General features: G+C 43.2%; 1 protein-coding gene across 1 annotated transcript in view; it reads left to right on the top strand.

Moving 5' to 3' along the window:
- The window catches only part of FN1 (fibronectin 1), a gene marked incomplete at its 5' end in the record, with an annotated part of 53,310 nt that overhangs the window by 21,468 nt on the left and 19,639 nt on the right, over positions 1-12,203 (top strand). Inside the window, 8 exons of the mRNA XM_010018473.1 lie at positions 498-692; positions 2,084-2,356; positions 6,069-6,335; positions 7,868-7,962; positions 8,304-8,472; positions 8,760-8,846; positions 9,533-9,724; positions 11,977-12,202. Coding sequence (XP_010016775.1) covers positions 498-692; positions 2,084-2,356; positions 6,069-6,335; positions 7,868-7,962; positions 8,304-8,472; positions 8,760-8,846; positions 9,533-9,724; positions 11,977-12,202 — 1,504 coding nt within the window. The remainder of the gene's footprint in view (positions 1-497; positions 693-2,083; positions 2,357-6,068; positions 6,336-7,867; positions 7,963-8,303; positions 8,473-8,759; positions 8,847-9,532; positions 9,725-11,976; position 12,203) is intronic.

Genomic DNA, 12,203 nt, shown 5'->3' with positions numbered 1-12,203 from the left:
TCTGAAATCTAGGTAGAAACTAAAACTGTAAGTCTACGATGCAGGGCTAGTGCATAATTCTGCTCAGTCTGAAAGACCAGCTGGAAAGCACATGGGCAGTTTAACATTTGCCTGGTTTCACTGTCTGAACCAAGCAATTCAGGAGGCTGGATGCAAAACAATTCCTTCTGGATTTGTGTTAAATAAAAACAAGCCCCATGACCTTCTCTTTGTATCTGTCATCCAGACCATCCCATAACGAGCATGAGAGCTTTATAGACCTAAATCCGTATGTTAAATGATAATCCAGGTCAGGTTATGCTTTGTGAAGCATTCTGCATGTGTGATCTGTGGATGGGGCAGGAGCACAAGCAAGCCATGGGGACTGCTGAAGTTCAGGACTATTTTTATAAAACCTGAGTAGGAAGATCATTTTAACTATCATTTTTTGGCATTCCTTGTGCTTTCTCACTGATCCTCATATTGACTGAGGACTGTATATACTTCTCTTGCTTTAGGCTACAGAATTATCTACACACCCTCTGTGGAAGGCAGCAGCACAGAGCTCAACCTGCCTGACACTGCAACCTCTGTAACACTCAGTGACTTGATGCCGGGTGTTCAGTACAACATCAGCATCTATGCAGTGGAAGAAAATCAGGAGAGTACTCCTATCTTCATCCAACAGGAAACCACAGGCGTCCCACGTGCAGGTAATGGGCAGCATGTTCTGGATATCAGTCATTGAGTTTTCTCTTAGTACACAGAGCCAATGACAGTGCAGGCTCACGTTGTTCTAGCTAAATGAATCTTTAAATGGTCTCCTAGTTTGTGTCGTTGTTGTGTTTCTTAATTGTAAATGTGTATGGTACTGAAGTTTCATAGTAAAGCAACGGTTATGAACCGACACAGTCAAGCCATCACTCTGCACTAATACGGGTGTAATTCCTAAGGATCAGGCGGCAGGCAGGTCTTTGCATTGTGTCTATGGAAAAGAGACATCAGAGTTTCCTAAGTTGTCTTAAGAGGATTCTGCTAAGAGATCTTTCTAGGAGCCTGGTATATCATTTTGCCTCAGTCCTTGGCCTAGAGATGCGTAAGGTTATGTACTCAGATGCCACAACACAAATCCAAATTGTTCACCTGACTTATCCCTGTCTATTCCAGTCCTAACCATTATTTTCCATTGCAGTCAGTGGTGATGGGAGATTGCTCAGCACTGACTGATGTGCCAGAATAGCACCATAAGAGCTAAACTTTAGGGCCCCACAATTAAAAAAATTACTGGTTTCAGAAATACTTTAACTATCCAATTGGGCTGAATAGCCAAACCAAAAGAAAGGATAGTGAAAGACATGGGATCTCGTGGTAGCAGCGGAATTTGATGGTCCTGCAAGTTGCAAGCACGTGTTTGCAAATGGGAATTTACCAGGAATGAACTCAGCTCAATGATTTTATGGTTTGGCATCTGCATATTCCAAAAATGAGCATTGGTTAACCTTTGAGCAGTATCAGGCCTAATCTGAACAAGCTTAATTTGAACATAGGAATTCAAGGCTGCAGTACTGTGGACCAGCACAGAGGGAACTGGATATTGTCTTTGACTACAAGGGCCAGATCAGCCCCTGTTCTTTTTTTAATAATAAAAGATTGATTTTAAGTTAATTACAGATGCTGAGAACATGCTGTGGGTTTTGAAAACCCTCTCTTCTAATTTTAAAAGGAGGTTCTTGTTTCCAGCTCCTGCAGTATTCTTTTTTCCCCCCAAGCTTTTGGTTCTGCATATACTTGAAGTTCTGTAGCATATTACATCTGGTCGTCCAGGTCTCTTTCTGTGACAGCAAGACACTTTGTATGACTGAGGCATAAAATACGTCAAATTCTGTAGTGACATTTTGAATTGTAGTCTTCTTGAATATTGGCTGGGAATGTGTACAAACATGTTTATGGTAAGGTTACCATCACATTCTTAATGTGGTACATATTTTTGGGCTAGCCAATGTTCAATCAAAATTAACTGGTTTTTTTCTTCCATATACACTATAGCTTCTCCTGCCAATTGCAGAGGATTCCCTCTCACACTGTTGTGTCGCTCTACTTTCAGGCGAAGTTCCTTCACCCAAAGATCTGCAGTTTGTGGAGGTTTCTGATGTCAAGATCACCATCATGTGGACCCCACCGCAGAGCCAAGTGTCTGGCTACCGAGTTGAAGTGATCCCTGTCAATCGCCCTGGTCAGCACGGCCAGAGACTCCCTGTCACCAGGAGCTCTTTTGCTGAAGTTATTGACTTGCTCCCAGGAACAACCTATCTCTTTAAGATCTTTGCCGTGAGCCAGGGCAGGGAGAGCAAACCTTTGACTGGACAGCAAACCACCAGTAAGTGTCTTCATGCTTTTTTCAACCTTTTGAGAAGCATGTTTCGCTGTCGCTTAGAGAAATATATAAGCAGAGCACTTAAAGTGCAACAGTTATAGCCCAGCAGGTATCCCATAACTAGGATGACAGGGCTGGGAATTCATTCAATCAAACAATGATCTCTTCAGCAGATTTATCTTCCTCCAGGGCTTTCCAATGGGAGTTTAACTCTCATGGCACTTTAAAACAATTTCGTATGGCTGGAATTCAACTTTTTTATTACTCACTGAGAATTGATGGGCCCTGCAGTTCTTTACAGCACAGATCACAGCCTGTGATTGCTTTTTTTCCCTCTTTTCGAGGATACTTTAGGGCAGATTTCAACATGACTTAAGAGCATTGCTGAGACTGCTCTGAAAACCCTTATCTTCTTTCTGACAGCTGCATACCTATTTGGCTCCACTGTTAGCAGCAGGAGTTCTGCATGCACATGTAAGGACAGGCCTAGTCATTAAAAGGACCACATTTCAGCTTTGCAAGGTCGGGCCTGGCTTTCCACAGGCTATTTCAGCACATCAGAAATGTCACTGTTTGTTAACCCAGTGGAACCTGGGGGACTGGTTTGCAGCAACCTCAATGGACTGTTGACAAGACCCATGGGAGCATGTGTTTTTCAGGAAGAGCTGTGCAGGATCTCTCAGAACCCAGTAGCTAATGATCTAATGGTAGTGCAGCACCCACCAGTGTGAGGCAAGATGACAAGCACAGTGCACAGACTGTCAGGCATTACTTTTTGCTCTGCAGAATTGCAGAGAAGAAAGGAGCAGGTGGCTGGACAAGATATAGGCTTTCAGGCAGAAGAGTAGTTTAGCATGGGTTTGGGTGGTTATCTCCATTTTTGATCTAAAATAAGCAGATCAAATGGAACCTGGGATGTGGTTCATTTGGATAGAGCCTGTTTATTGGGCAGTAGAAAGGTCAGTCAGTATTTGTGGTGTTCTTTGACTGGGTCGCATTATTCAAAATACCAAAATTCAGCTATGGATACCTGCTGCTGCTCTGTCATTTTTCAGCAAAAGAAAGCAACTCCAGAGAAGCCAGGCCAGCTCTTACAGAGATGAGAGGGAAGGAAAGGAAATGGGAATATAGTCATGCTGTTTGAGAAATACTACTTACTTACATCCATAAAGTCAGGAGTCATGAATAGTGCCTCTATCTCTTACCATCTCCCTTGACTATGCAGGGAGAATGGGATCCTTATATTTGTCCTTTGACATAGGTATCTGTGTGAGTGCCCTCCCTCCTCTTTCAAGTGAAGCTTTCAAAAACAAGGATGCAGCTTAGGAGACTGGACTCTCTGGGAAGCTTTTAAAACAAGAAGAGCTCAGTTCCCAGTTAGATCTGTAATTTTATGTGGTTGTTTTCAGGAGCCTTGGCTATGTGTAGAGCCCTTCTGAAAGTCTACACACAGAGTTGTACATTGGAGCATAGACATTTGATTCAGACAGCACGGGGCTAGTTACAAATGTCTGGACTCATTTTCCATAGGTTGTGATCATCCTCTTAACTGCTTTGCCTAGACCACATTTCAGAAAGCATTCACATAAATTGCATCCTGTAATCGAAAGTCCTGGGAAACAGAAATAATTCAGAGTTCCCAAGGAAAACCCTGAAGCAAAAGTCTCTTCCCACGGTGTAAATGTGCTTCTCTTTTTGGCCTTCCGTTAAAAAACAGTCTACAAATAAACTGAGTGTGTGTGTGGCTTTTCAATCTTCCCCTTTTTCCTTTACTACGGGGAGAGGAAGTGATAAAAGCCTAATAGAGCTGGCAAATTAAATTGTACAGAAAGGAACTGACTGTAGGCTACAAATTGGAGGAAGATAAAATCCTTGTCAGATGAGACTCAGCACAGATGTAAGTACCAAGAAGAGATAAAGTTGACTCTCAGCCTGTGAGTTGGAGATGGGCCTAAGGAGGGTCACACTCATCCCTTTGTCTTTTAGAACTATCATCTCCCCCATCTTTGCAAGTGGTGGAAGAAGGAAGTCCTCGCTTCCTTTACCCTCCCTCCTGGCCTGGTTTTGGCTGGGATAGAGTTAATCTTCTGTGTTTCGGATTTAGTGTGAGAAAACAACTGAGGAGAAAACAAAAGGGACAAAAACTCCCACTGAATTACTGGGAGAGTGAAGAAAACATTTACTTTTATCACAAAAATGTTAATTAATTAGGGGGAGAAGAAAAAAGGGTGGTTCTGTCATCAAAAAAGAGCAATTAATTTCAGCATAGGATTGGGACCTAGGAAAGGTGGGAAACCTGCCAGAGACACTATAAACTCTTCGCTGCAGTCCCGCCTGCTGTACGGACAAATTGCTTAAGTATCTTTCCCCCTCTGAGCCTCATCTTGTCTCAGCCAAAGGTAGTGACATCTCCACCGTTCACTGGAGTCCAATGTAAGTGCTGAAGGAGCTGTATTACTTCAGCCTCCTGTTTATATAGTTTGCTGGTTTATCAGTTTCAGCAGCTTCCCAGGGGCAGTGATAAAAAAGGGAGGAAGCCTGCTAATAGCAGTTGCTGAGTCCCGAGGAGGAGATGAGCATGCTTAGAATTGTTGGATAGACAGTTCCTGGGTGTGATTGTTTTTAAGTAAATCTGAGGACTGCTTTTCTGCTGGAAGTTGCTGACTCTTCCTCATTTTTACATTAAAATGACCAACTTGGGGGTGTTTTGTTTTGGGAAGGGATTTTGAGAGGGCAGGGAATAGGGCTGGGCAAGGATCGAAAAGAATAAATCTTCTTAATGAAAAAGGGCTAAAGTTGGGTTTCTGTGCTTATGTTGACAAGTTTGAACTGAGCTGAGTTTTAAAAAATGCTCAGCATTCATGAGAAACTATTGCAATTCCCAGCTGTGGTTGGGTTCATCTGTCTTGCCTCAGCTGTTAGCCTCACTTCCCATGGGATGGCACGCATGGCAGCCACCCAAATCAGCACAGCCAGGAACATGCAGATCTGCCTGGCCCAGCATGTTACTGGATGGCACTGAGGCATGGATGTAGTAATTTCACATCTATCAACATAAGAAGGACATGAAACTGTTGAAGCAAGTCCAGAGCAGGACTGTGAGGATGATAAGGGGCTGGAACACCTCCTGTATGAAGACAGGCTGAGAAAGTTGGGGCTGTTCAGACTGGAGAAGAGAAGCTGCGTGGAGACTTCAGAGCAGCTTCCAGTGTCTGAAGGGGGCCTACAAAGGTGCTGGAGAGGGACTCTTCATCAGGGACTGCAGTGATAGGACAAGGGGTGATGGGTTCAAATTTAAACAGGGAAAGTTCAGATGAGATATAAGAACGAAGTTCTTTACTGTGAGGGTGGTGAGGCACTGGAAAAGGGTGCCCAAAGAAGTGGTAAATGATCCATCCCTGGCAGTGTTCAAGGCCAGGTTGGACAGAGCCTTGGGTGACATGGTCTGGTGTGAGGCGTCCCTGTCTATGGCAGGGGGTCAGAACTAGATGATCTTAAGGCCCTTTCCAAACCATTCCATGATTCTATGATTGCCAGCTCTCTCCCAGTCCCCACCTTCTCTCTTCACTACTTGCACCCTAAGTGAGAAATACAGGCTCAACAACTTCAATGTGCACCCATGTTTTTTGCATGACAATGGACTGCCTTGGAAGCAGGGGTGATGCACAGGTTCAGCTAGAAAATTGATGCCCATTATGCTTTTTTTCTTCCTCAGAGCTCGATGCTCCCACCAACCTGAGATTTCTTAATACCACGGAGCATTCAGTGTTAGTGTTGTGGACACGGCCCCGCGCTGTGATCACAGGATACCGGCTAACTGCAGGTCCCACAAGAGGAGGTCAACCAAGGACCTACAACGTAGGACCTTCTGCCAGCAAGTACCTTCTCAGGAACTTGCAGCCTGGCACCGAGTACACTGTGTACCTTGTGGCAGTTAAAGATGACTTGCAAAGCACCAGAGAGACTGGAGTCTTCACAACTTGTGAGTATGATAGGCACATATTCCTCTTCCTTAACGTCCTGGCCCTCCCTCAAAACTTGTGCTGAAAGTGTCTATTGTGAATTGGTTTACAGAAGAAGCCTTTTGAAGTAGCATTCCAGCAGAACTGCTTGGGAAATAGTCCTTGTTCTTCTTTCTGAGCTATTTGTCAGGATAAAAGAGAGTAATTTGCACTAAAAAGCTTTTACTAAAATACATTTCAGCTTTTTTGGTCATTAAAGACAAAAAGGAAACTACTAACTATTGGTACTTCAGGTTTTGTTTAATTGAATAACAAAGAAATTTGGTTTTACTTGATCTTTCCAGTTGTTTGGTTTTGGCAAGACTAATCAAGGAAAGCAAACAGCAACCTTAAACTGGTCAAGGAATAATTAGTCATCTGTATAAATCTGAAGGCAGTCATTTCTCAAGCCCAACCATACCATCTAAGGCAGCTCAACTGTAGTTACAGAACTGATACAAACATTGGGTTCTAGCATTTTGCTTCTTTATTCAGTCACATGTGCTGCTGGCTTGGAAAAAATATTGAGCAAATTTGGGGAGGAAAAGGAGTTCTGTAAGAACCCACATGTACTTCTAGAAAGAACAAATACAGTCACTGTTTAAAAAATGATGGAGCCATCATATAAACTATAAAAATTCAAAGTCATCCAAGCCCAGAACCACATCCTCTTTTCAAAAGAGAATGTGGTTTCTTTTAGAACAATGTGAAAGGGTTCAAGCTTCTAATCAGAGTAACACTGTTAACATTGGTAAGGTGCTTTTTTGCTGACAGCTTTATCTGTAAATATTTCTCAATTAGGATATGATTGGATATCTTAGATGAATATTGCCTTCAAATTCGGGCTTATCTGAATGAAACCAGTCCAGTTCAAGACTATAGATTAATCAACCAAGTCTCTTCATTGATAGTGAGGTCAATGCAGATTAAACTCAGTGGAGTTATTCAGACTCATTCTGGGGTGCACAAAGGCTTTGACTTCTGTGTGATGTTTCTGACAGATATCAATGAGACCACAAATTCCTCAGATAGACTTTGAGCTCCCTTTCACTCTGCTGACTTCAAAAGAGTTGAAGCTGTTGGTGAGGAATGAGATGGTCCTAGCTGAGACAGCTGGATGACAGACAAGGTTGTAGTGTTCTGCTGATAGACTGGCATATGGTGGGTGAAGGAAAAAAAGATGTGTTTTCAGGAACTCTTCAGATATCAAGCCAAAACCAATATTCCTCAAATTCTTGGGGTTGGATGCATAGAGGACTCATGAGGCCCAGTTCAGGATTTCCTTTGCCTCAGGAACAAGAAAAGCACTGCTGCTTGCATACTGGGTCTGTCAAGCCCAGCAGCAGACAGAAGTCATCTGTCAGATCTCTTCCAAATCACTGGATTTTCAGAAGTAATATCATTGAGCATCTATCATATACCTCTTGCTATTTGGGCTGCTGTAGGTCAGGTTTTCTAGCTGTTTGGTGCTACTACAGCAGCAAGACTTCAACTCTGTCAATTCACTTCACAGATCAGCCTGCTGGCTCTGTTCCTCCTTTTAACACAGAAGTGACTGAGACTTCTATTGTCATCACCTGGACACCTGCCCCAAGGATTGGTTTCAAGGTAGGAGAATTGAAGTCCTGTGTTTCTTTTTCCTCTTGCTTGATTGTGATAGGAAGGAAAGATTAAAGCTGTTTACTGTGGACTGCAGTGAAGATAGCACAAAGTACAAAACACATGCTGCTTACAGGCGGGAGGTCTAGGTCACAGGGGTCAGTACAAGCATCTCATCTGGGCTTCACATCAAGTTCATCAGTGGGACATCTAAAGCACAAGCTACAGGGTTAACAGTTGGCATTCAGCATAATGGTCCATGGTACTCAGGATGGATAAATCAGGATGCTGATAGCTAGCTGGGATAGGAGTATTTGAGACTGGAAAGCAAACTTTCTGCTTCTCTGCAGCTGGGTGTGCGCCCAAGCCAAGGTGGAGAGGCTCCTCGGGAGGTCATCTCTGATTCTGGCAGCATCGTGATATCTGGCCTGACTCCAGGAGTGGAGTACACCTACAACCTCACAGTCCTGATGGACGGCCAGGAGAGAGAGACTCCAATCATCAGGAGAGTGACTACACGTATGATGCATTTGCTTTTCCACAATTATTCCTTCTTCCACTTGTTCCCTTGTGCTGTCTTCTGGGAGTCAGTTCTAGTCTTTTCCTCTTGTTGTAGTCTGGAAGGTGTTTTTCTTTTTGATGCATAGGTGACAGCAGCACTAGCTCATGCAGTGCAGGGTCACAACTTGAGGAGAATATTTTTAAGTCATTTTGAAGGGTGAGGATAAAATGTGGGGAGAAGGGATGTGAGGGAGCTGGCATGATTCTCAGTGCCACAAATGACCCATTTGTCTTAATGCTTGCAGCATTGTCTCCACCAACCAACCTGCGCCTGGAGCCAAATCCTGATACTGGGATCCTGATAGTCTCTTGGGATAGAAGCACAACTCCAGGTAACTATGTCAGCTCGCTCTATGCTGGAATCTTCTGTTGTACCAGAATGCCAAAATTTGTTCTGTGGTGACCTGCAGGTCGTAAAGGAGATTTTGATGGGAAGTATGCTATAATTTAAGGAAAAATATACGTATTTTTAAATATATTCAGAGATATGTGATTCTGGGCAACATGATCTGGTTGAAGATGTCCATGCTTATTGCAGAGAGTTGGACTAGATGAGCTTTAGAGTTCCAACCCCCTCCCACAGGCAGGGACACCTTCCACTAGAGCAGGTTGCTCCAAGCCCCTGTGTCCAACCTGGCCTTGAACACTGCCAGGGATGGGGCAGCCACAGCTTCTCTGGGCACCCTGTGCCAGCGCCTCAGCACCCTCACAGGGAAGAACTTCTGCCTAAGAGCTCATCTCAGTCTCCCCTCTGGCAGGTTAAAACTATTTCCCCTTGTGTTATCACTACATGCCCTTGTAAAAAGTCTCTCTCCAGATTTCCTGTAGCCCTCTTTAGCTATTGGAAGACTGCTCCAAGGTCTTCCTGGAGCTTTCTCTTCTCCAAGCTGAACAAGCCCAGCTCTCTCAGCCTGTCTTTACACAGAATGTGATGTGTTTGCTTCATTTGTTTATACTGAGATCTAATGTAAATAAATAGAGCATGAGATTACTGCATACTGGTATATCTGTATTTCAGGTATCAGTGGGTACCGAGTGACCACTTCTCCTACCAATGGGCAGCAGGGCTCTACCTTGGAGGAAGTAGTAGGTGCAGATCAGACCACCTGCACCTTTGAAAACCTAAACCCTGGTGTGGAGTACAATGTCAGTGTTTACTCAGTCAAGGACGACCAGGAGAGTATCCCCATCTCTGAAACCATCACACAAGGTAACAAAATGATGAGCAACAGTTTTAGGCTGAGCCCAAGAGCTCTATATTGCAGAACTCAAATATTAGGCTGATGGCAGAGGCCTTTATATATAGTCTTAAGAAGCAGAATAGCCATGTACCAGCATGTGACAGAGCAGTTTTAATACCCATTTACTTCTCTGCATGGGCAGCCAGGGTGGTGGTAAGGAGATGGGTCTGTTTTATCAGTACACTGTTAACTTGGCTCTAAAGCACCCTAACATCTGGAGAACAGCAGGTGAGAAAATGAAGTAGGTGAAGAGAGATATGAGTGGGAAGCAGCACAGGAGAAATTTTGGCAGCAAAAGTGGTGGAAGATCACTTCAGTACAATGAAGAGGAAAGGTCCTGTAGCACTTCTGGGACACAAAGGGGTGTGTGCCACCCCACATTACATGCTGCGGTGATTGCAAAACCCACCTTTGTAGCCACAGTAGCAAAATTAATATGCATCTCCCCAAATGGTTTCATTTCATTTTCCTTTGTGAGGGCTTTGTTTGTTTGTTTTTGTTTCTGCTCAGCCCTGAAATGATGCCAGCTACTGTGTTTGCTTGCTCTTATAACACTGCTTTAAAATTTCTATGCTTCACTGAAGTGCTGTATGCTCCCTGGGGGTGAACTAATACTGTGATACTGCATAATTAAAGCAGTAATGGCTTTGGCCCTTTACCATCTTCTGGTGGGGGAAAGCTAAGAATGTATGTTTCTGGCTTTTAGCACTCTTTAAAGGTGATATGGTACATGCATTCCACGTGGATAAACAATGATTTTACAGAAAACTGGCATTGTTTTTTCATCTATTCTGTAAAATAAGTCTTTCCATAGAAGGACATTAAAATGGAAATAACCACTATTATTAAAGCCAGTCTTATGCAATATAACTGTCCCATAATTCCTTTTGAATCTAACTTGTAATAATCCAACAGAATGGATACCGAATCATGCATCCTTGACTCACCTCTGGGTGTCTGATCCTGAGAGACAAAGAGCATCCATAAGCTCCCACTGATTTCAGGATCACCCTGCTAAAGTTACACAGCCAAATCTTGTGGCTTAAATCAATACCAATCATCTATTGACTTGAGCAACTGAGGGTTTGGCCGTTGTCAATTTCCTGCTCCCTGCCCAATTCTGTTGGTCCTAACATGCAGGAAAAGAACAGCTTTGCTAATAGGAATAACATGGATAGGAAAAACAGTCACAGTTGTGCTTGTTTGCCATACAGAACTTTAGGCAATATCTAGGTCATGAAAGAGGATCCTTGTTCAGTGCTCAGTTCTGAGATTTTGAACAATTTAGCCAACAAATCAAGTCAGCCTCTTGGTCACATCATGTGCTGGGCATAACCTCTGAATATGGGGACATTGTCACTTAGAGAACTCTTTCCATCTAAAGCTCATTTTTAACCATTTGCCATCTTTCTGAGGAAGTGTTTTGTTACTGTGCCATATCATCTGGTTTTAGCACATATATTGCAGCAGTCAGTGGTAAGTAGAACATAAGGAATTCTGGGCCAGATCCTCAAGCTGTTACCGGGATTTGAGACTTTTCCCCCAAGTCCAGTGTAAATACTTCAGATAGTGCGTGATCTACCCTGAAGCTTTGTGATGGTTCTCACCAGCTGAGGGTGAAATCTGATTTAACCCCTTCAAATAGATGGATATTTTAATGATCCCAGTGATAAAAGTTAGACTTACCATTTGAACAAGACAGAAATTCTAGAGGGTAAATCAACAGTTATTTCAGATGAGTTGTTTTATTTGTATGTTAATAGACTTTGATCTCTTGTTTTCTACCTGCACAAAAAAAAAAGAGGTATGTTTTTTCTGTTTCAATTTTCATCAGGAAATGAGAGGTCATTATGGCCCATTGTTGCTCAAAGTAAATTTGTCACAAATTGAGTGCCTCACAGGTTTTTATGAAAATTATGTGTCTAAAGTGGCAATGCATTGTCTCAGGGCGTTGGGGTTTCAGCTTCTGTCTGCCCAGGGAGGCAGTTGGAGACTGCATTGAAGGCACAATATAAAAACAAGAAAAAAAAACCCATAAACCAAAAAACCACCAAAACCTTTCCCTTTTCCCCCAAACCCCGTGAGAAATTCTGCATATCACCGCAATTGCTTCTAATGTTCTGTCAATGTTAAGAGTGATGAACACTGCTTTTTTTTCTCCCTTATCTTTCTTTTGCCTCTGTATGTCTTTGCCTTTCCCATTTGCTCTTTAACTCATTAGAGGTGCCCCAACTCACTGACCTAAGCTTTGTTGACATAACTGACTCGAGCATCGGCCTGAGGTGGACCCCGTTAAATGCCTCCACCATTATTGGCTACCGCATCACAGTAGTTGCGGCAGGAGAGAGTGTCCCTATTTTTGAAGACTTTGTGGACTCCTCAGTAGGATACTACACAGTGACAGGCTTGGAGCCGGGCATTGATTACGACATCAGTGTAATCACACTC

Source organism: Nestor notabilis, unplaced genomic scaffold (assembly GCF_000696875.1).
Source record: "Nestor notabilis isolate BGI_N333 unplaced genomic scaffold, ASM69687v1 scaffold3067, whole genome shotgun sequence".
Taxonomy (NCBI): Eukaryota; Metazoa; Chordata; class Aves; order Psittaciformes; family Psittacidae; genus Nestor; species Nestor notabilis.
The sequence above is the reverse complement of the archived record's forward strand: the minus strand, read 5'-3'. Positions and strand labels throughout refer to the sequence as shown.